General features: G+C 38.3%; 1 protein-coding gene and 1 long non-coding RNA gene across 9 annotated transcripts in view; one reads left to right on the top strand and one right to left on the bottom strand.

The window, feature by feature from the left end:
* DPYD (dihydropyrimidine dehydrogenase) overlaps positions 1 to 16567 on the bottom strand; it is an 815942-nt gene extending 799375 nt beyond the window's left edge. For 4 of the 5 annotated variants that reach the window (XR_014242114.1, XM_082383234.1, XM_082383235.1 and 1 more), the window contains exon 1: positions 16363 to 16522. Coding sequence is in view for 4 of the 5 variants with exons in the window: in XM_082383234.1 (XP_082239360.1) it covers positions 16363 to 16401 (39 nt within the window). In the remaining variant the exon portion in view is untranslated. Of the gene's footprint in view, positions 1 to 16362 lie in introns of all 5 variants that reach the window. The other variant, XM_082383233.1, reaches the window with a different exon arrangement.
* Positions 16568 to 16611: 44 nt separating this feature from the next.
* The window catches only part of LOC309626360, a 109890-nt gene continuing 105158 nt past the window's right edge, over positions 16612 to 21343 (top strand). Inside the window, exons 1-2 of one of the 4 annotated variants that reach the window (XR_014243132.1) lie at positions 16612 to 16765; positions 16848 to 16914. This is a non-coding gene — a long non-coding RNA (uncharacterized lncRNA). The remainder of the gene's footprint in view (positions 16766 to 16847; positions 16915 to 21343) is intronic. The other 3 variants (XR_014243133.1, XR_014243134.1, XR_014243135.1) reach the window with 3 other exon arrangements.

Raw genomic sequence — 21343 nt, 5'->3', positions numbered from 1 at the left:
CATGTCTGTAAGTTAAAGAACTTCGTGATAACATCAGCTTCCAGATGCATTTGTTCTTAATTCATTTGTTCCAATCAATAATAGTATGAGGTAGACAGGACAATGATCATGATCTCCATTTTATAGATACGGAGGAAATTAGCTTAATTTGACAAAGCTATACAGTGGCAGAACTAGGACTTTAATAGCATATGTAGGGTTCTCTAAAATATATTATGATATTTAACCCTAATTACTTCCTTAAACTAAGAATGTGAATAAAGATCTTCTCTTTTACAAACTTTAGTTATCCCTAGCCTTACTATATCTACTTCCAAAATCTCATCCTTCCTTCCCTTGCTTCCTTCCACAAATATCCCAGCTTTTTTGCAATTCATATTAAAATCTGTATTCATCTGCTAGGGTTGCCATTAAAAAATACCACAAACTGGGTGGCTTAAAACAACAGGCTCACAGTTCTAAGGCCTATAAGTCTGAAATTAAAGCGTCAACTGGCCATATTTCCTCTGAAACCTGTAGGTTGTCTCTTGGAGGCTCTGGCGTTTGCAGATGCATCACTCCAATCTCGGTCTCCGTAGTCATATGGCCATCTTTCCTCATGTATCTTCACATCATCTTTCCTCTGTATTCTCCTCCTTATAACTCTGTGTTCCTGTCATCTACCCACCCCTGGGTCACCACACCACCCTCTGCCCAAATTCAGTGAAAATTTAACATGGAGTTTTCTTTCCATACCCTCCATTCTTTTCAGCAGTCCAGTGACTTCAACAGCCACTTAGATCATCCAGCATCTGCCTCTTACTCAACAGTCTCACCAACAATTTTTTTTTCTTCCACATCACTTCAGCCACCAGTCTCCCTTAGCCTTGTTATTAATTATTGCACCACCTCCAAAAGCATTATTTCAAACACACCACTCTAATCTTCACCTCTTATACTCTTCCCCCTTACAAAACTTCTTTGACCTTATTAAGACTGCCAATCCACTGAGTGCACCCCTGGTATTCTGACTTCCCTCGTCTTCAAAACACCCTTAACTCGCTTCCCAAACTCTCTCACATCAACTTCATTGCCCAGGCAAATCTGAACCCAATTAAGCCCTTTAACTACGTTCTCTAGCTACCCAAGCAGCTAAAAGTGGCTGGAGAATTCCCAATTATGTTCACTGTTCTCATGTTAAATTTTTGACAAATTCCAAATGGAAAACAAACACTGACTAACAATCCTACTGTACTTTCTTATTGTTTTCATTCTCCCACTCTGCAGAAAATCTATTCATACTTTCATCTGTTCTTCAAATCTATATTCCATTTTCCTCTTAGCCTCAGTTAACGATCTTGCCTCATACGCTTATTGAGAAAATAAAAACCATCACATGGGAACCCCCTCAATTTCCCACCACCCAATATACCACCTCTCTACCTTTTCTTCTACTCCAATGCTTATATTATCAATCCTATTCCCTCTCACCAAAAGAATCCTTTCATACATGTAATTATCCCTCCTATGTATTCAACACTGGTGTCTCTTTCCACTGGACCTCTTCCATTAACATGTGTATATGCTCTTTTATCCCCTTCCAGCTACTTCCCCATTTCCATGTTCCTCTTTACAGCAGAATTTTTCCCCAGAGTTTTCACTTGTCATACTATCACTTCCTTATATTCTGTTCTCTTCTCAGTCCACTCTTATTGGCTCCTTTCTCCAAGCTAGCTATTGTCAAGCTCACAATTTCTCCATGTTAACAAACTAAAGAACCTTTATGCCCTCATCTTACCCTCTCAATAGCAATAAAGACAGCTGACTTTAACACATCCTTCCTCTTTCCCTGGTCTCTGTGATACCAGAGACTCCTCAGCCCCTTGTCCAGCTCCACTGTCTCTAAGTGGTCTTAGCCCCATAATTCTCCAATATCTATCTCCACTAGGACTGCTTCACTGATCTTCAGATGCTTATTTCCAGCTGCCTATTTGATATCTTCACTTTGATATCAAATAGGGATTTCAAACTTAATGCCATTAGATACAACACCTGTATCTCCCTCACACCGGTTACTTCTTTTTGCTCTTCAAACTAAGTTCTATCCTACCTCTTTGATTTGCTTTCTTTTTTAACTCAAAAGCCATGGCAGACTTCTGATCTTTCAGGTTTGAGTTCAAAAGTCACCTCCATAAGGAAGCCTGCTCTGACTGCTACATGTAAAGAAGGCTCTACTAGTCATTCTGCATCATTTTATTCTGGTTTATTTTTACCAAAACTCGTCATACTGTCTAAAACTACCACACATTTTAAAGTTTTTTTACTGTCTGTTATTCGTCTACTGTAGTGCAATTTTATTGAGAGCAGAAATCTTTTTGGTCTTGTTTGCAGATGTGTTTCTGAAATCTAGACCAGTGCCTAGCACATAGTAAGAAATTTATAAATATTTTTAAATGGACAAAACAAAAAAAGTAAATTTCTGTGTTTTTAAAATATCAAAACAACATATTCAGAGATACAAAGTCCATTGGAGTCAAAACAATAATTAGTAGCCATTATTAATATTTTAAAAGCTGACATTAATTACACAGTTGCTATGCGTTAGAACTATTAAAAATATGTAGTACTGAATATGCACTATTTCCTTCAACCATACAACAATCTTATGATATAGGTACTATTACTGCCCCGATTTTTCAGGCAAGGAAACAAACAGAAAGTTAAAGTTATTTGCTAAGGTCAAAAACTAGTAAGTGGCAGAGCTAGGATACAAACACTAGTGCTTTCCTTCCACAGCCTATACTCTTAATCACTAATCCATGCTACCCTTTCATTACAATTAAAATAAATAATAATGATCCATTACATATTATCAATAAATATTTTAATAGGTTAAGTCTACTGATCTATTGCCGTTTCTGAATTTATCTGAGGGTAGTTTTAGTGGATGGTATGTTTCCAAAATAGCATTAGTTTTGTTCTGATTTTGTAATTCATTACCACTTAATTTTCTTAAAATCGGTGATATTTCTACTGTTCTTATTTGTTTTTCTTATTTTCTCTTATTTTATTACTACATTAAAATTCTGTTAACATAATTTGTTTAAAAGAAAATGCAGGGCTTCCCTGGTGGCGCAGTGGTTGAGAATCTGCCTGCTAATGCAGGGGACACGGGTTTGAGCCCTGGTCTGGGAAGATCCCACATGCCACGGAGCAGCTGGGCCCATGAGCCACAACTACTGAGCCTGCGCATCTGGAGCCTGTGCCCCGCAACGGGAGGGGCCGCGATAGTGAAAGGCCCGCGCACCGCGATGAAGAGTGGCCCCCGCTTGCCGCAACTAGAGAAAGCCCTCGCACGAACCGAAGACCCAACACAGCCAAAAATTAAAAAATAAATAAATAAATAAATAAATAAATAAAGTAGCTATAAAAAAAAATTAAAAAAAAAAAAGAAAATGCAAACTATTTTAAAATGTGAAAAAATGTTCAAACTTACAATATTCAAATAAATGCAAATTGAACTAATCAGACAGGAGTTTTCATCAAATTGTTTATTTAAAAATTAAAAATCAATATTAACCTTCAAAGGGTTTCATTTCATACACATTCATACACTGATAGCAGCCATATGAATTTGTACAACTCAAAAATATTTCAAATCCTTAAAACAGTCATACCTGCAGTGGATAATTTCTCTTCTAGAATCCTTTCATGATAATATGATCTTAACATGTATAAAAATATTTTAAAGTTTTGTTTGTTACTGTCTAGTTTTGGTGTGAAGGGGTGATGGGCAGTAATATTCATGAACATATGAGAATTTTCTTCTACAAATGTTTTTATCTCTTTCAAAAAATATAGAGGCTTAAGCATACCAATGTTCAGAGTTCAGGTTGCAAGTAAATTTTAGCTTTAAAATGAAGCATGAATCAAAGTTATTTTGGGTCTTCTCTAGCGGTCCAGTGGTTAAGACTCCATGCTTCCAATGCAGGGGGTACAGGTTGGATCTCTGGTCGGGGAATTAAGATCTCACATGCCACGAGGCACAGCCAAAAGATTAAAAAAATTGAAAAATAAAAATAAAGAAAAGAAAATGTTTTTTAAAAAGTTATTTTGGTTAACACATCTAAGACAAAAAAAAAGTTTTGCTTTATTAAATTTGTCATGTGAGAAAACTGTGTTGAAGCAAAAGTAGTTACACTAACTGCCCCTTTCCTCTTCCTAAGTACTATGAGGAAAGAAAAAGGAAAAAATTGCAAACATACATGTGTTTGTGTGTACACACACACACACACACACACACACACACACACACACTACTCATTCTTCTGATGTAAAGACCTAAGGTGAAAGAATCCTTTGAGAATCTGGCCTGACAGAGTGATTTTGAAGGTGGGGCTACAATGTAAAATTTTCCATCCTTGGTCACATGTTGGGACATCTGCAGTTGGTGTTACATTTATTCATTTGCAATCACATCCTGAGATTTATTCATTCAAGATAACAACTTGAGACCCAACCTTACTCATCCTGTTCTCCCAGGGCAGAAAAAATAAGGAACCATCATCAGGCAGTAAAGCCACAATCTAGAAATAAGCATCAGATCAGGACTGAGTGCAAATCAAGTCATATCCACATCAAAGGAAAGGACATCCAGATGCCTGAGTGTTCCACAGCCTTGTGTCAGTGGTGGGAGGATGAGGCAAATGGGTGATTGGTTCCAATTCCATTTTGTCCTTTCTGTCTTTGTACCCAATAATGAGACACTTTTCCATTTAAAAAATACTTTTTAAAGATGCTTAATTCAGTTGAATCACTGTAGGTTAGAAGGGCAGAACTGAAATGCACTATAAATCATTAAAGCCACCCTCTCAAGTATATTTACAACATTTTAAGAATTTTGTTGAAGCTTTTTTTTAAATTTATTTTATTTTTATTTATTTATGGCTGTGTTGGGTCTTCGTTTCTGTGTGAGGGCTTTCTCCAGTTGTGGCAAGCGGGGGCCACTCTTCATCGCGGTGCGCGGGCCTCTCACTATTGCGGCCTCTCTTGTTGCAGAGCACAGGCTCCAGACGCGCAGGCTCAGTAATTGTGGCTCATGGGCCCAGTTGCTCCGCGGCATGTGGGATCCTCCCAGACCAGGGCTCGAACCCATGTCCCCTGCACTGGCAGGCAGATTCTCAACTACTGCGCCACCAGGGAAGCCCTGAAGTATTATTTTTAATAACCACACTAAAAACAAATGTCTGATAATAAATGTTTTCAAAAAACTTTGGTATCTCCACTCCCAGAGAATCATGCTGCCTTTTAAAAAGTTAGTAAGAATGTAGGGAAATACTTCTGACAGGATAAAAAAAAGCAAATATAAAATTATATATGATTCCTTCTCTTTTTCGTGTGTGTATGTATTATAGATTTTTGGTCTGTGGTTAATATGAGGTTTATATATAGCTATATATATATATATATATATATACACACATATATATATGATTGTTTTAAGTTGCTGATCTCTTAATTTCAAATGCATTTTAACGACCCTGCATTTTTACTCCCCACCCCCTCACTACTACTGTTTTTGACATCATGTTTTACATCTTTTTGTTTTGTGTATCCTATTGCAGATATAGATGACTTTACTACTTTTGTCTTTTAACCTTCTTACTAGCTTTGTATGTGGTGGACTTGCCTTCCCCAATGAGCTTTTTCCTTTCATAATTTTCATGTTTCTAACTTTGGCCTTTTCTTATTCCCTTAGAGAACTCTCTTTAACGTTTCTTGTAAAGCTGGTTTGGTGGTGCTGAACTCTTTTTCCTTTGCTTGTCTGTAAAAACTTTTGATTTCTCCATCAAATCTGAATGAAAGCCTTGCTGGGTAGAGTATTCTTGGTTGTAGGTTTTCCCCTTCATCACTTTAAATATATTATGCCTGCAGTGTTTCTGCAGAAAAGTTAGTTGATAGCCTATGGGAGTCCCCTTCTACATAACTCGTTGCTTTTCCCTCATTGCTTTTAATATTCTCTATCTTTAATTTTTGCCATTGTAATTACAGTGTGTCTTCATGTGGTCCTCTTTGGGTTGATCCTATTTGGGACTCTCTGTGTTTCCTGGACCTGGATGTCTGTTTACTTTCCCAGGCTAGGTAAGTTTTCACCTATGATACCTTCAAACATGTTCTCTTCCCTTTCTCTCTCTCTTCTTCTGGGACCACTATAATGGGAATATCAGTGAGCTTGATGTTGTCCTAGAGGTCTCTTAAACTGTCGTCATTTCTTTTCATTCTTTTTTCTGTTCAGCTTCAGTGATTTCCACTACTCTGTCTTCCAGCTCACTGATTTGTTCCTCTGTATCATTTCATTTACTGTTGATTCCTTCTAGTGTATTTTTCATTTCAATTATTGTATTCTTCACCTCTATTTTGTTCTTTATGTTTTCTAACTCTTTGTTATAAACCTCTGACTTCTCACTTTGTTCATCCATTCTTCTCTCAAGTTCTTTGATCATCTTCACAATCATTACTTTGAACTCTTTATCTGGAAGACTGTCTATCTCTTCACTTAGTTTTTCTTCTGGGGTTTCACGTTGCTCCTTTGTTTGGAACATGTTCCTCTGTCACCTCATTTTGCCTAAGTTGCTGTATTTATTTCTATGTATCTGGTAGATTGGTTATGTTTCCTGACCTGGGAAAAGTGGCCTTCTGTAGGAGATGCCTTATGCATCCCAGCAGTATACTCCCCTCTGATCACCAGAGCTATATGCATTAGTGGTGCCTCTATGAAGGCTGCATGGGTACTTCTGTTGTGGCAGGCTGACTACTGTGGATGGCCTGGTAGGCGTGGCCGGCCCTTCGTCCAGTTGGTTGCCAGGCCTTGCCTTGTGCAGATGCTGCTGGCTACTGGTTGGCAGCACTGGGTCACAAGACAGCTGGCTGTGGAACCCCAGGGGGTCTTGGGACTAGTACTGGCTCAGTGGTAGGCAGAGCTGGGCTCTGGAGTGGGTGTGCAGAGCTAAGGTTCCTGGATCTAGTGTCAGTCTGCTAGTTTGTGGTGCCGGTTCCTGACATGGCAGGCTGTGGGTTTCTGGGTGTCCCAAACCTGGTGCTGGTGTGCTGGTGAGTGAAGCTGGAAAACAGGGCAGCTGGCTGAGGAGTCCAAGATATCTCAGAACTGATATTGGCCTGCTGGTAGGTGGGGCCAGGGTTGGCGGGGCCTGAGGCTTGTGCTGGACACTGGTAGGTAGGTCCAGGGCCCATGGGGTCCCAGGGCTAGTGCCAGCTCACTGTTGGGCAGAGCCAAGTCCCAGGGTCTCTGACTGCAGGGCCCCAGGGTGTCCCAAGGCTTGTGTTAACCCACTGGTGAGTGGCCAGCCCTGGGGTGGCTGGCTGAGGGGCCCAAGGTTTCTCAGAGCTGGTGTTAGCCTGCTGGTAGGAGGGGTCAGGGCCCACTGGGTCCCAGTGCTGGTGGTGGCCTGCTGGTAAGTGAGCTGGGTCCTGCCATGGCAGGCTGCCAGGTACAACTGACCTGGGACTGGTGACCACGTACTGGTGGGTGGGGTGGGACCCAGGGGGTTCTGGAACTAGTACCTGTCCACGGGAGGAAAGAGCTGGGTCCTTGAGTCTCTGGTTGAAGGGCGCTGGGGTTTCCCAGTTCTAGTGCCTGCTCCCTGGTGTGTGGCATCAAGTCTTAGGCCCTCTGATGGACAGGGCCATGCCCAGGGGAGGCTGTGGGTTCAGGGGGTCTTAAGGCAGCCTGCTTGCTGGTGGGTGGGGCCGTGCACACACATGTGTGTGTGCATGTGTGCGTGCATGTGTGTGTATAATGGAATATTACTCAGCCAAAACAGAGAATGAAATTTTGCCAATTTTTCCATTTGCAATGACATGGATGGACCTTAAGGGTATCATGCTTAGTGAAATAAGTCAGACAGAGAAAGACAAGTACTGTATGTTATCACTTACATGTGGAATCAAAAAATAAAATAAAACACAGCAAATGAATGAAAATAACAAAAAAAGAAACATACTCAATGATACAGAGAACTAGTGGTTACCAGTAGGGAGAAGGAATCAGAAAGGGGCAAGATAAGGGTAGGGAATTAAGAGATACAAAATACTATGTGTAAAATAAATAAGCTACAAGGTTATATTGTACAGCACAGGGAATATAGCCAATATTTTATAATAACTTTAAATGGAGTATAATCTATAAAAACTTTGAATCACTATGTTATACACCTGAAACTAATACAATATTGTAAATCAACTATACCTAAATGAATATTATACGTGATTAAACTATTTAGGGAAAAAAACCTCATGTATAGGAAAATACTAAATTACTATCAGCATGACTGTTTCATGTGGTGTGACTGTATGTTTGGGATCTTCTTTTCACTTTTTTTTTGCATCTTTTAAATCTTCTGTAATGATCATGAAAAATAATTAAAATTAAGTTAGAGAAATTTTTAAAAATTAATGAAAATTAACCCCCCAAAAAAGAGTATTTTGCTGTGAATGTTGTTATGCTTTAATCCTAAGGATCTGTGAAGAGAACTGAATGACTTTTTCTTCTATGAATTACCAAGGATTTCAAACTTTTCACCAGCACTCCCCAAAATCTGTCATGGAAGAACATTTGGAAGAAGATTCCGAAAGCTTTGAGGACACTGTGGTGCAAAGAGTCAGAGAAAGGTAACTTGAATTTCTGTGGGGCTGGGGATCCACTATCTGTACTCTAGTTTCCACTGACAGTTATCAATCAAAAAGCACACTGGAAAAACTGATTCCTTTCGGAATCTCTGGTCTTAATTCCTAGTTAAATACAGCATCACTCTACAGACACACAAAAATATGAATTTATTAATTCCAGATCACCCTCACAGAACTCCAGACATATAAAGAAGGATCGGACTTTTTCTGTGTACTCAGGAGAGATTTAGACTTAACTCATTCATTTGATTAAAAAAGAAAAGGAAGCAGGCAAGCATGAAGAAAGTTTAAAAATCAGGTGAATAAGTATATCAAATCCATATAGCTGGTATAAATGGTGCACTTAATCCTACCTAGCATGTAAAATACATAACTCTACACCACTACCTTGCATTTCCTTAATATGATCACCCAGCAGGTCACGTTTCCAAACGATTTCACCATTGCCATATTGTATCACAAACCATCTGTAAAAGACTGATCAATAGCAAACTCACTGAGGAATCAGCAAACTCTTCACAGTGGTTGAATGATTTCCACAAGGTCAGACAGCAAGGGATCTCACTTATGGAGCAAAAATATCCCCAGGCTTGGCCCCTATCCCAGGATACTTATCTTAATTAACATATAGTAAATACACATTATCTTCTATTGTTTTGCTGAAGACTTCCTCTTGGCCTTTAATTAAACATACTAACATTTCTAAAGTTTTAACATGCTACTATGGTCAATTTTTAATATCATTCAAAGGATTTCACAAAGACTAAACAAACAGATCTACTTAGATGAGTCAATCTTCAGTAGGTAAAACAAGTTGAAAACTGGAGGATGAAGTCTTGGGAGAGAGGTGAAAGTGGGGAAGGGCATGTGGAGGATCAGCAGAGAGTGGTAGGTAATAAAATATTGGGGGAGGGAGAAGTGCAGTCAGGCTCCATCCTTGAGCACCATCTGTATAAATCAGGCCTGGAGTTGACATGTAATTTTGTGTGGGTCCCCTGAGAAGTGGCCCTCAGGGCTTCATTACTGATGAAGAGATTTTTCTTCAAAGTGGCCTAGCCAGGAGTGCCTCAAGGGGACATTCATAAGCACTCATAATATCAATTTCCAAGCACCTGGGAGGTAGGGACACGGATTGTCTCTTTAATTATTATGATAGAGGTAGAAGATAGTGAGAATGCTATTACACAACCAAGCTGAAATCCTCAAAGAAATTAAATTACTATAACCTAGTATAAAAAGTTTATTATCTGAGTCATCCTTTAGAAAGAGCACACTTTACCTTTTCCTGGTGCAAAATAGGTTGATCTCCAATTCCCTCCTTCCTAGGAATTAAAAAAGTTATAAATACAAATATAGTGTGTGCAGGGATGCTTAGAAGTCCAGAAAGAAATTTCCTTTGAAGCTAATATGCTCACTTAGAGAAACTATAAGTTTAGTCCAGTTTACACAAAGAGATATGGAGTTGGACACTTTTTCTTAAAATAATTGTATAGGGATTTCTTTTCAGAAAAGGATAACACCAATCCCTTCTATATATCATTGAGAATGCCAAGAAATCATTTTCACCAATGCTTGGGCCTGATCTAGTCACAAAAACACTCAGAAAAACACCAGAAAATCAATCCATATGTACACTGCAGTAAAACAGCAAGGGTTAAGGGGTAGGAGAACAGTCAATGCTGAATCTGAGTCTTATTCCCCAGAGAATTAGATGTGGATAATTCTATATAGACAAAGCCTGTGCCACATACTGCCTTTGAATCTCCTGCAGCTTATACTAGAGGGTTGGTAATACAGTGGGTATTAAAAATATTTTTTAAATAGAAATAAAACTCAAAATGAAGAGGGTCTCTTTAATTTGACCTGAATTTTAAAAACTCCCCCATCTCATTGGTAATACTGACTAAAAGAATTCAGGAATTTTCTCATAAGTCATGTCTGCAACATTTTTTAATCTGTAATAAGCCTCACTCATAATTCTTTTAACTTCATTAACTCTCCCTTTCTTCACATATTTTAACAGCTTTTGATACCACTAGTTAATTCTTGGAGTTGAACAACATTCTAGCCAAATGACATTTACATAACACAGATGATATATGCAATAATAACATTTACAATAACTACTACCTTTTCAAAAAGCACGTATTTTAAGTGACAGATGCTGTCTAAGGCATTATATGTACATGACTCCAATTAATCCTTATTTATTAAATAAAATTAAAGTTAGTAAATTAAATCCTTAATTTATTGCATGAAATAAATTAAGATTAAAACCAACTAACAGAGGACGAAATGATAGTCCAGGAAACAACTTGACCACAATCACACAAATAAAAAAATAATAGTGCCAGGATTCAGGACTGTTTTAACACAATTTTTGTTTGTTTGTTTTGGTTTATTTTTCAAACTAACCATGAAATGAAGCTTGATTTTGTGAAATACAAAATAAAAATTTTTATACAAAAATAATGAGTTCCTAACATCAATATATAGATAACTGTGGTGAAGAGTCTGAAAGAAGTTATATGTTGAGTTAAATACAGATGTTTCATATCTACTAGTATAACATTTTAATTAAAAGCAATGGAAGCAGTAATAATTATAAACCACAGGAAAGACATAATCCTATTAAGAGTTATCACTAGTATAATTGGCTCCAGGATATCTGTGAACACCCACATTATTGATGTTTGAGGCCAAAAAATACCTTCTGTCTTAACATGGAGGATTAAGAGCAAATGAAGTCCAGAAGGGAAACATGTCACATCTGAAAATCAAAATCAGATAAATTTATAACCTTAGAATGCCTTATTAAATATTTTTTAATTAAGGCAGGATATAAATGACCAGAACTTTCCTTACAGTTTTAAGGACTGAAGATTTCTTCCTCCTATTTATCATTGTGTCCATTTAGCTAAGAGGCAGAAAAGCAAATTGGTCAATTCTACTTTTCAATCTCTTTAGCCACATTGAAGCCTAGACTATATCAAATCTCTTACAGTTCCTTTGTCATATTATTTCATGACAATTTTTTTTTAGTCTCATTGTCTTCAATTTTAGTGTTTCTAATTTTGTGACTTAACTTTATGCTAATTACTAGAATTCTCCCACAGTGACCACACATGTTTACCTTATTGGAAGGTCTATTTTTCAGCTCTTGTGTTGTTGCTTGTTTATATACAGAGTTTGGTAAAATGCTGTATTCCAATAGTTTAGGAAAGATATGATTGCTTAATGATCATCCAATTATCTCAGCATTCTGACTAGAGATCTTCTTGGTATTCTTACTAATTCCTTACTGTAAACGTAGAGCTTTCCAAAACTGGGTTTTCCTTCTAGAATGTAAGAAAGGAGACTACTGAACTTTAGCACATTTTAACAATTAGGCAATCAGTCAACACTACCTGCTATGATTAAGATTAAGCAGATCCAATCTAAAAATCTCCCTAGTGATAGATTCATCATTAGTCATTAATCTCACAGTTTTTAATTAAACCACTGAAACTAGCCATCTACCTCATGTGTAGGAGGTAAAATTTTTTTTAAAACTGTAATGAAATACATATATAACCATTCTTAACAATAGGAATGTGTAGTACCTTAAAACTGCAAGGAGCTATCATTGGAATAACTCTCCAAATTTGGAGTAACTTTCCAAATCACATAATCAGACACATTTCTACTGCCCAGCTAAGTTCCTTAGAAAGGAGAAATACTTTAAAATAAAATTAAGTATTGTCCACGGGACAGCTTAAAAAAAGGAGAACAATAACATTTTTAACAACTCAAACTCACAAAACAAATTTTTTTAAAAAAATTTTTTTAATGCTTTAAAAGCCTTGGCAAGTCAAGATAGCATTCCCAGAGATTTGTTGTGCCCAATCAATAAAAGGAAGGAGACAAAAATGGATGCAGTAAAAAACATTTAAGTTTAAATAAATAAATAAGTAACCCATAACTTCTGCAAAGTTGAATCCTTATTCTCTCCTTTGGATCTATGAACCACCTCCCTCCCCAGGGGCAAAAGCAGTTATGATAAAGGGCATTCTGAAATATCTTTTGCCATCTCTACCAATTCAGAAGCCTTTTTTCAAAATTCTCCTGAAAATTTACTTTCTCCAAGTTGTTTCCATTATACTGCCATTTCCCAAAGCCATCATTTTATTATCTTATTTTCTCAATTAATAAACACAGAAAATTCTAGATTATCTTCTCAAATGAATAGAAGTCACAGTATCGGTAATTCAGAAACCATTTCTATATAACTCTAAAAGCATTATGATTTTGTGGACATTGGAGTGAAATCCCTTTTTTATTCAAGATAAATTTGAAATGAGCTTATAACCCCTTATGAGTCATTAACTGACAATTCTAAGAATAGACCTTGACTTGGGATTGTGGAAACAGTAAAGGGGTAGACAGCAATTTAGTTCAGCTATAAATACTTACCAAAATTACTAATATCCAAAGAATTAATTAAAAGCTCACTGTACCTGCATACATTTTCATTCTGCTATACTTTTACAGTAAATTCTCAATTACCCATGTCAGTGGAGGGGAACAAGACATTGAACAAAAGTGAACTCTTCCAAAATCATTCTTACTTGCTTTTAAAAGTGTAGATATTGACAACAGACCAGTTGTCAGTTCAAACTAAATGAATTATTGTTAAGGTATTGCTGAGGTCAGGGAAAGTGATCAATGTCTGATATTCACCTTTCTTGAAACCTTCCCAGGAGAATTTGTATTCAAAAGTCATTCTTGACAAAATTTAGCTATATCCAAAAAGTAAGCCCACAAAGCAAAATAACTTTTAAAAGTATATAGCTACCATTAATGAACTTTAAAATAGTAGTTATTTCACAGACAGTGATTTTCCTAAGATAGTTGTTCTATATTTTTATTTTTTAACATGCTTTGTCCTTTTCCTAACAAGATGTGAAGTTGTGACATTTATTTATTAATTTTACATCTTGTCTATGTTTATATCTTGTCTATTTTATATCTTGTTTATTATCTTGTCTATGATTATTTTCCTTACTTAGCAGATTGTGCAGATGTGACACAGAGAAGCTATGTAACCTAAACAAAGTCACCTGTCTAAAAAGGGGTAGAAATAGACCTCAACCACAGGCAGTTTGCTCCAGATCCCAGGCCCTGAACCACATTAATAGGTCTGGAAAAATGTCTGACTTCTCATACATCTGCTACCATTACTACAATAATTTTTTAGTGTATGAGCTAGATTCTATTGCCTAGTATCTATTACCTACTAATGCATCCTTGCTATGCCTATCTTCCAGCCCAGGGATATTTCAGTTTTGGAGTCTGGTGACCTTCTGACTGTTTTTTATGCTCCCAACCCTTCAAACCCTGATGCGCTATTGGATTGAGGCTAGAAATATGGAGTGAGCACACAAAACAACTTTGTAAACCTCAATAACTTTTGTCCCCAGAAACAAAAATATTTCTTGGCTGCTTCACTGAAAACTGAGGTTCTATAGGTAGCTTAAGGAGAAAATTAAGTCACTATCATAGCAGGTTGTCACCATCACCTTCTGTTCTTTTCACATTTATCAACTGAACACTTACTGTTTTATACAGATAATTTTTTTTAAAGATTACATGCTTCTCCACATATTTGAGACAAGGCAATGGTCACAAGCAGATCAATCTCTAGACAATGATTTTAAAGAATTCATTCAAAAAAGGCAAATCCAATGTATACATTCAAATTTGATAGAAAATTGAACCTTCATAATTCATTCTGACTCTTCCAAAAAAAAAAAAAAAAAAGAGCTTTGGTGAGTCAATAGGATCACCTGAGACATCTATGCTTGGATGTGTTCCTCTAAATTTAATGTATTTTTCCTCACTGCATTATATTTTAATGATTAATTTCACACCCTTTCATGGTACTCTAGCTCCTGAATCGTGGGTATTACTTTGAGGGAAAAGAAAATTCCCATGCACGATGAAAGATGTTACTGATTAAAGTGTGGTGCATATATGAACTACATAAAAGGTGAAAAAGCTTGAATGCCACTATTCTATATCACAAGTAATATCGAGCCAACTAAGTTTAGATTAAGGGGAGTAAATGTGAGGGTTTGACTTTCTTAAATGGTCTTAGTTGAAACAATTCAAGAAATTAAGCTGGTTGTTAATGTTTCACTGGCATCTTTTTCCTTAGTGTAATATGGTTATGAACTGATTTCATGGACAACTGCAAAAGAGATACAGATAAATTCAAAAGCCAAAAGCCATCTGCCCTCTGACATTCTTATCTCTGAAATCAGTACATCACTACTGCCTAACACTGTCAGAAACTTACTATTTGACTTTGCTTCAAAAGGCGGGGGGGGCAGAGGGGGCATTTGGTGAAGTCAAAGTAACAAGGACCAAAAAGGACAATGACGTAAATCAAGTATCTTTTACCCTGTGCATGAATAAATATTGGGTTAAATATATCATATTGATCAATATGAAAAAGTAAACTATCCACAAGAGAAACCACAAGTAAATTAAGTAGACATGTCCACATAATATACTTTGGCTCTTATTACTAGAGTGGATTTTTCAAACCAATGTATGGAATCTGGAGAAAACACTACTACCATCCCCCAAACAGAACACAAAGTTCCTTCAATCACTGACAGAGATAACACAGTGGCAGCACAATGGCAAAAAGCAGCTCTTCTGCAAACAGGTGGTTTTAAAATTTTACTTAAGCCACTGAAAGGACTGAGGAAACGAAAAATTTTTCATTCTAGGGAAAACACAGGCGTGCACATACACACGTTTTACCAGCGTAGGAGACTCAAATTTTTAAAAGCCCCAAACAAAACACAACAAAAAACTACAAAGCAGTTTATTTTAGCTCAAACGTGCCGACATTGGGTTAGTACGTCTAAAATCACTGTTTGTTATTATATCTGTCTCATCGCATACATAAAGGTCTTAGGGAGAAGTCAAAGGAAATGGTCATGTATTTCAGGGAGGACTTTATTCACAGGAAGAAAGATGACATTTTTACAGAAACAGAGTGCAAGAGAGAATCAAAAACTGCTGACGAGAGGAAAATACAGTTTATTTTGTATTTCTGAAGGCACTGTATTTTTCATGCTTTCAATACCTTATCCCATTCTTCCCTATGTTATTTTCATAAGCAATACTAAGGCTAGCAGGGGCTGCTCTAGCTGACACACAGATCTTTATTTCTATACTTTGCAAATATGCAGAATTCCGCGACTGGAGGTGGGGCAGCAGACTGGAGGTGTCTGGAAACGCGAAACGCTTACAGGGGCAAAGGGGAAGGTGCGGGATAGACTGCGTGAGACATGAGCGCTCCTTTGAGAAAATCCATCTCTCTCGAACACTCGTGGTTCTTCAGTCACTGCCACTCAGGGACTTCTTTAACCCCCACTCCGAAGTAAACAGCCAGGTCCCAAGCCAAAGAACACCCCTACCGTCGCGGGCCCCCCACTTCCCTCCCTGCCAGCCCACACGGGTCTCTGGGTCCTCGCTCCTCCGCCTCCCCCGCAGACCTCCCGCGGAGGCAAAGTTTCCCGCCTCTCCCACTTTACCCGGCCCTGCGGTGGCCGCGGCGGCCTTCCGGGCACCCGCCAGCTGCGTCCCCCGCGCTCCCTAAGCGAGCCCGCGCGCAGTCGGTACCTCGATGTCCACCACGTCCTTGCTTAGCACAGCGGCCATGGCGTTGCCCACAGCCTGGAGTCTCCTACAGACGAACCCTCCCCGCGTCCTCAGGCTCCAGCCGGAGACCAAAGCAACAGCTTTCCCGAGCGCCTGTGGATATGGAAAGCAGAAGGCAGGCGGCGCGGGGACGGGGCGGGCGCCGGGCGGTGACGCCCCCGGGGCGGGGCTGCGCGCTCGGCCCCGCGGTTCCCAGCGCGCCGAACCGTGGGCCGAGTGGCGGGAAGGAGCCCGCCCTCCGTCTCCCGCCTCCGCCCCCCAGCCTAGCAGCTTGTTTTCCTTCTACTCGCGGAAGGAAGGGAGGGAGAGAGCGCTCGCTCTGGGGACTGGCCTTTGCTGTGTAAACTGTTAAAGGCTGAGCTAGGTACGTAGGGGCCAGATGTGATTAAGGGTAAAAACAGTCGGCGCTCTAAGTAACTAATTACTCCTTTTCTCTCCTTCCGCAGGAGCCCTGCGAGGTGCAGAAACATTGTCTTATGGGCAGCTGCATCTTCAGAATTCCTCAGGGATAAGGTAGTAGTAAATGTTCCTCAGGCCATCCAACAAATAGGCGGGAGCAGGCAAGGGCAGTGGTCTTCTGAGAATTGACAGTCCCTGGGGGCGGGGGCGAAGAGAAAGGGGGCCCGGGATGGAAGTGAGCAAAAATTTCTACAGACAGAAGCTGCAAGTAGCAAGTCCTGTAGGTGGTACAAAATCAAGGTTGTATTTTTGCAGGGCAGTGCGTTCTAATGTCTGTTTTAAAAAATTATTCTAAAATGTGAAGCTCTTTTGAAGAATTGTTCTTCATGTTTTGTTCTAGAGCTTGCTGGGGAGAGGGGAACGATTTCATTTAGAGACGGTCTCAATCCAGAAAATATTCTCCTCATTTTTGAGTGTATCTGTACTCCAGACGTCCCTCCTTTCTCCCTCCATCGTCCTCTCTTCTCCTGTAACTCGTCCTGCTTACTTCTGTTAAGGCTTTTATCACACTTCTTAGTCCTCTTGACTAGATAGTGAGCACCTTGGATTCTAGTATTTCCTCTTTATCATTATTCTTTCAACAAATATTTATTAAACATTTTCATTCATTCAACAGATATTTAGTAAACATTTTCAATTACCAAACACTGTGTTAGGTGCTCTGCCCATAATCTTCAAGAAGACACATCAGTCTCATGGAAATTTTACTCAGCGTAAGGAAGTGAGCAAACTAATAGGAGTCTGAGATGCCTGCTTGGAAGATTAGAGGACTAGGACAGAATAACTGGGGTGTGAGTGTTCACTACCTTGAGTGGTTGGGAAGACTACTTTAAACAAACCATCAGATTACCGTCCAGAACCTGGATTGAGGCTGGATACTTTTTTCTTAAATCTAATAGTATATTAAGAGAAAGTAGAAAGTTACATAGAAACCTTGGACTATTCTTGACTCCCCTTTTCTCCCACATTTAATGCATCCCAAGCTCTCAGGATCCAACCTCCTAAATACATCTTGGAACATTTCTTTATTTCTCCATCTTCACTGCATCCACCAAGATCCAGGCTGCTGGTATTGCAGCTTCTACTCTTACCCCTCTTCCCTCCAGATTGAGCTTTAAAAAGTATCGATTGGCTCATCACACACACACACACACACACACACACACACACACACACACAGAGCATAAATCTTTCAGTGGTTCCCACTGTATTCAGAATAAAATACAAACTCCATGGTGACCTCTGAATAACCTGCTCTTCCCCTCTTCTCCAACCTCACCTAGGGCTACTCTTGCCATGAGTCATTATTTTCCAGCCACAAAGTAATCTTCCCATTCTCCAACCACTTTTCTCCCTTTACACATGTCCTCCATTCTACTTGTACTTTAGGTTTCAGAGAAATCTTCCCTGACCTATCCCCACCACCAACAAAATTAGACCCACCCTGTCTCTGTTGTTCTCTTTCAGGGCACCCTATTTTTGTCTCCATAGCCCTGTCAGATTTTATTTGCATAGTTATTTGAGTGTGATTTGTTTAATATCTGTCTTCTATTTAGAATGTAAGCCAGGAAGGGAGGGTCCACATCTGGCTTGGTAGCCTACTGAATATTCAGTTTCTAGGCCAGGACTGAAACATGAGACCAGGAATACTAGGTGACTGAATGAACTCAGTAAATCCTGAAGTTAGTTTATGCAGTAAGCAATTCATTTTAGAAACTTTAGTTTTACTTTACAGTTTCACTTTACCATATATTCTTCTCAATGTTCCACTTATTCCTGGGAAGTAAAATCATAGTATCTATCAATGATTTTCTAGTTAAAATGTGTCAAACTAACTACTTTTCTTTTCATGGAGTAATATTCCAAAGTCTGATTTCCTTCATCGTCCTACGACCATACCTTACGCACCACCAAAGTCATCTATATCCTCTTTCTTGGAGATATTTTTTATATATGCATACATATATCATACGTACATATACACATAATTAGAAGGAGAGAAAAGGATATACACATGTGTGCATTTATCCACATATGATATGTATATAATATGATATATATAATTTTAATATGTATGATTCCTTCTCCAGTTTAACCAGAAAGTTTCAATAGTCAATTTCCTGACCACCAGAGATATGGATTTATGTGTTGTTTTAGGTTGCACACTAATACAAATCTTATCAGTTAGCAATCCATACTTTAGTTGTCCACATTATCCTTAAGAGTTAGACACTATATCTGCATTTTGATTTTATGTGATTATTATTCTCCTAAACCACCATAGAGGATAAAAGCCCAAAATATGCCGTCTTTCCAAAGGTGAGAGCTTCTTCAGTGATGCTCAATAATCAAATAGAAAATTTAAATGTTATTTTACCATCCTCTCAATCTCACCAAACAGATGTATCCTATTCTGAGATATTTAATTAAGGCATATAATCACATTGCTCACATGCCACACCTATACTCCATTATCAGTGATGGAATCTAGTAATATTTTAAATCCATTGAAATTCCACATTAAACACAGTTGTACCTGTAAATAATCCAAGCTGTTTAAAGCTTACTGCAAATGCATTCACACTACACTTTTTCAAAGTTGTAAATTATGATGGCACTTGTCAAGCTGTCCCTCCGTCTGGAAGCACAGTCAAATATCAGGTGTTCCACATTAATTTTTTGTAGGCTTTAGAGGGACAGCATATCTAATAGTGTAAAAATTTACCAAAATGCATCTCAGCCTAATAATTTACATTACACAAATGAATATTATTATTATTACCATAGTCAGAAGGAAGGCTTATGAGTCATCTTTCATTTCTGGAAAGTTATTCAGTACCACGATTTTGGAAACACAATAAAAATTTAGATTTCCATATGCTTTTATTTCCCCTCTTTAGTCTAGAATTAAGCAATTTTTAAAACATTCTTTGGAAGATGATTTTCTCCCAAAAAGTCAGAGCCTTTGATTTAGCATGAAACCTTTTTTCCCCCATCTGATTTTCTAAGGCCAGATTAACTCCTATCCAAACTGACCAAGAGGATAATGACTAAAATTCAGTTGGGCTCAAATATATCAAGTATTCCTGCTCAAAAAGGTAATAATGTATATATTAGTCCTATTTTATGGAATAAACATGGTATAATTTATTCAGCTGCATATGCCATGTATCCTTTATAAGCCTGCATGTGCACATGCATACACACATGTGGGTGCTACATATATGCATATATATTATGTAATGCCATAAAAATCACAGATAACAAAGAGAAAATATAAATTCCTGTCAGAAATTTATTCAATGATTACTTACTGAATGCTATTGTTTCAGGCCCTGAGATAGGCATTAGTGATACCCCAGTGTATAGTAAAGACAATATCCTTGTCATCACAAAAATTAAGCCACTAGTTCAAAAACTCATACTGTCACATAGTGATTTTGAGTAAGTGATTTAAATGAATGGGGTTATTATGAGAGTTAAATGACAAAATATGTGATAGTATTTTGTACATTGCAAAACACCATGCAGTTTTACACGTTAAATGTTTAAAGATATATTCTCCAATGCTCATATTCCAGAAATACACCACTGGGGTATGGTTGACTATGAATGATTTGGGGTAAAATGCAGTGTGAGTTAGAGGTTTATAGACTTAGCTGACTTAAACTAGGAAAAAAATATCCTCTAGAATGAATATTCCCTGAATTTTTGTCATTACCTCGAGGCCTTTTTCTCAGGCTTGTTGCTTGTCTCTCACAATCAAAACTTACCATAATCCCAGCAGCTGGCAGTTAATAGCTGTCTCTTGGTTTTCTTGCTGAGATTTTACTCTTTCATAGTTTCAAGTGTGTTTATATTTGGGATTGAGACAGAACCTTACTGAAATTATTCAGTGTTTCTTTTGGTCAACTGCAGTGGATGTCTGATGTGCCTCACAGGTTCCCACCCTTCCCTGCAGGTTAAGACTAAGGTACTCATTCTCACAGCTGCTGGGCATGTTGGTGGAAGAGTGACTTTGCCGAGTCACTCTTCGGAAATCGCCCCTGGCTAAAGAGAGCTATTCACTTAAGGGTCATTCCTCTTCCTCAGGTAATGCACATCCAGTAACTGATTGATGTGGGACCATAAAGGTTTGACACTTGCCTAAATTCAAGATATCTTTGAGGGGCCATCCCAACTTCAGAGGTCCCTGGAGGGATCATCTGAGACATTTGTTGGAATTGCCAAGAGTTCAACTTCTCCCTCTGTCCATCCTGCTTCATTCTCCACTCCCACAGGTCCTCATCCAGATAGCAATTCCTAATAAATAAACTTCCTGCATGCACATTTCTATCTTAGGTCCACTTCCCAGGGGACCTAAGCTGCATTATCACCACTGTATATTATTTCACTGATAAAATATATTGCATGTAAAATGTACTTAATTATCCACGTGTCTGGACATAAAAAAAAATTGACTCATATAATAAAGTCTCATCAT

Source organism: Balaenoptera borealis (assembly GCF_965194805.1).
Source record: "Balaenoptera borealis genome assembly, chromosome: 1".
Classification (NCBI taxonomy): Eukaryota; Metazoa; Chordata; class Mammalia; order Artiodactyla; family Balaenopteridae; genus Balaenoptera; species Balaenoptera borealis.
This window is presented reverse-complemented; position numbering and strand designations above follow the sequence as displayed.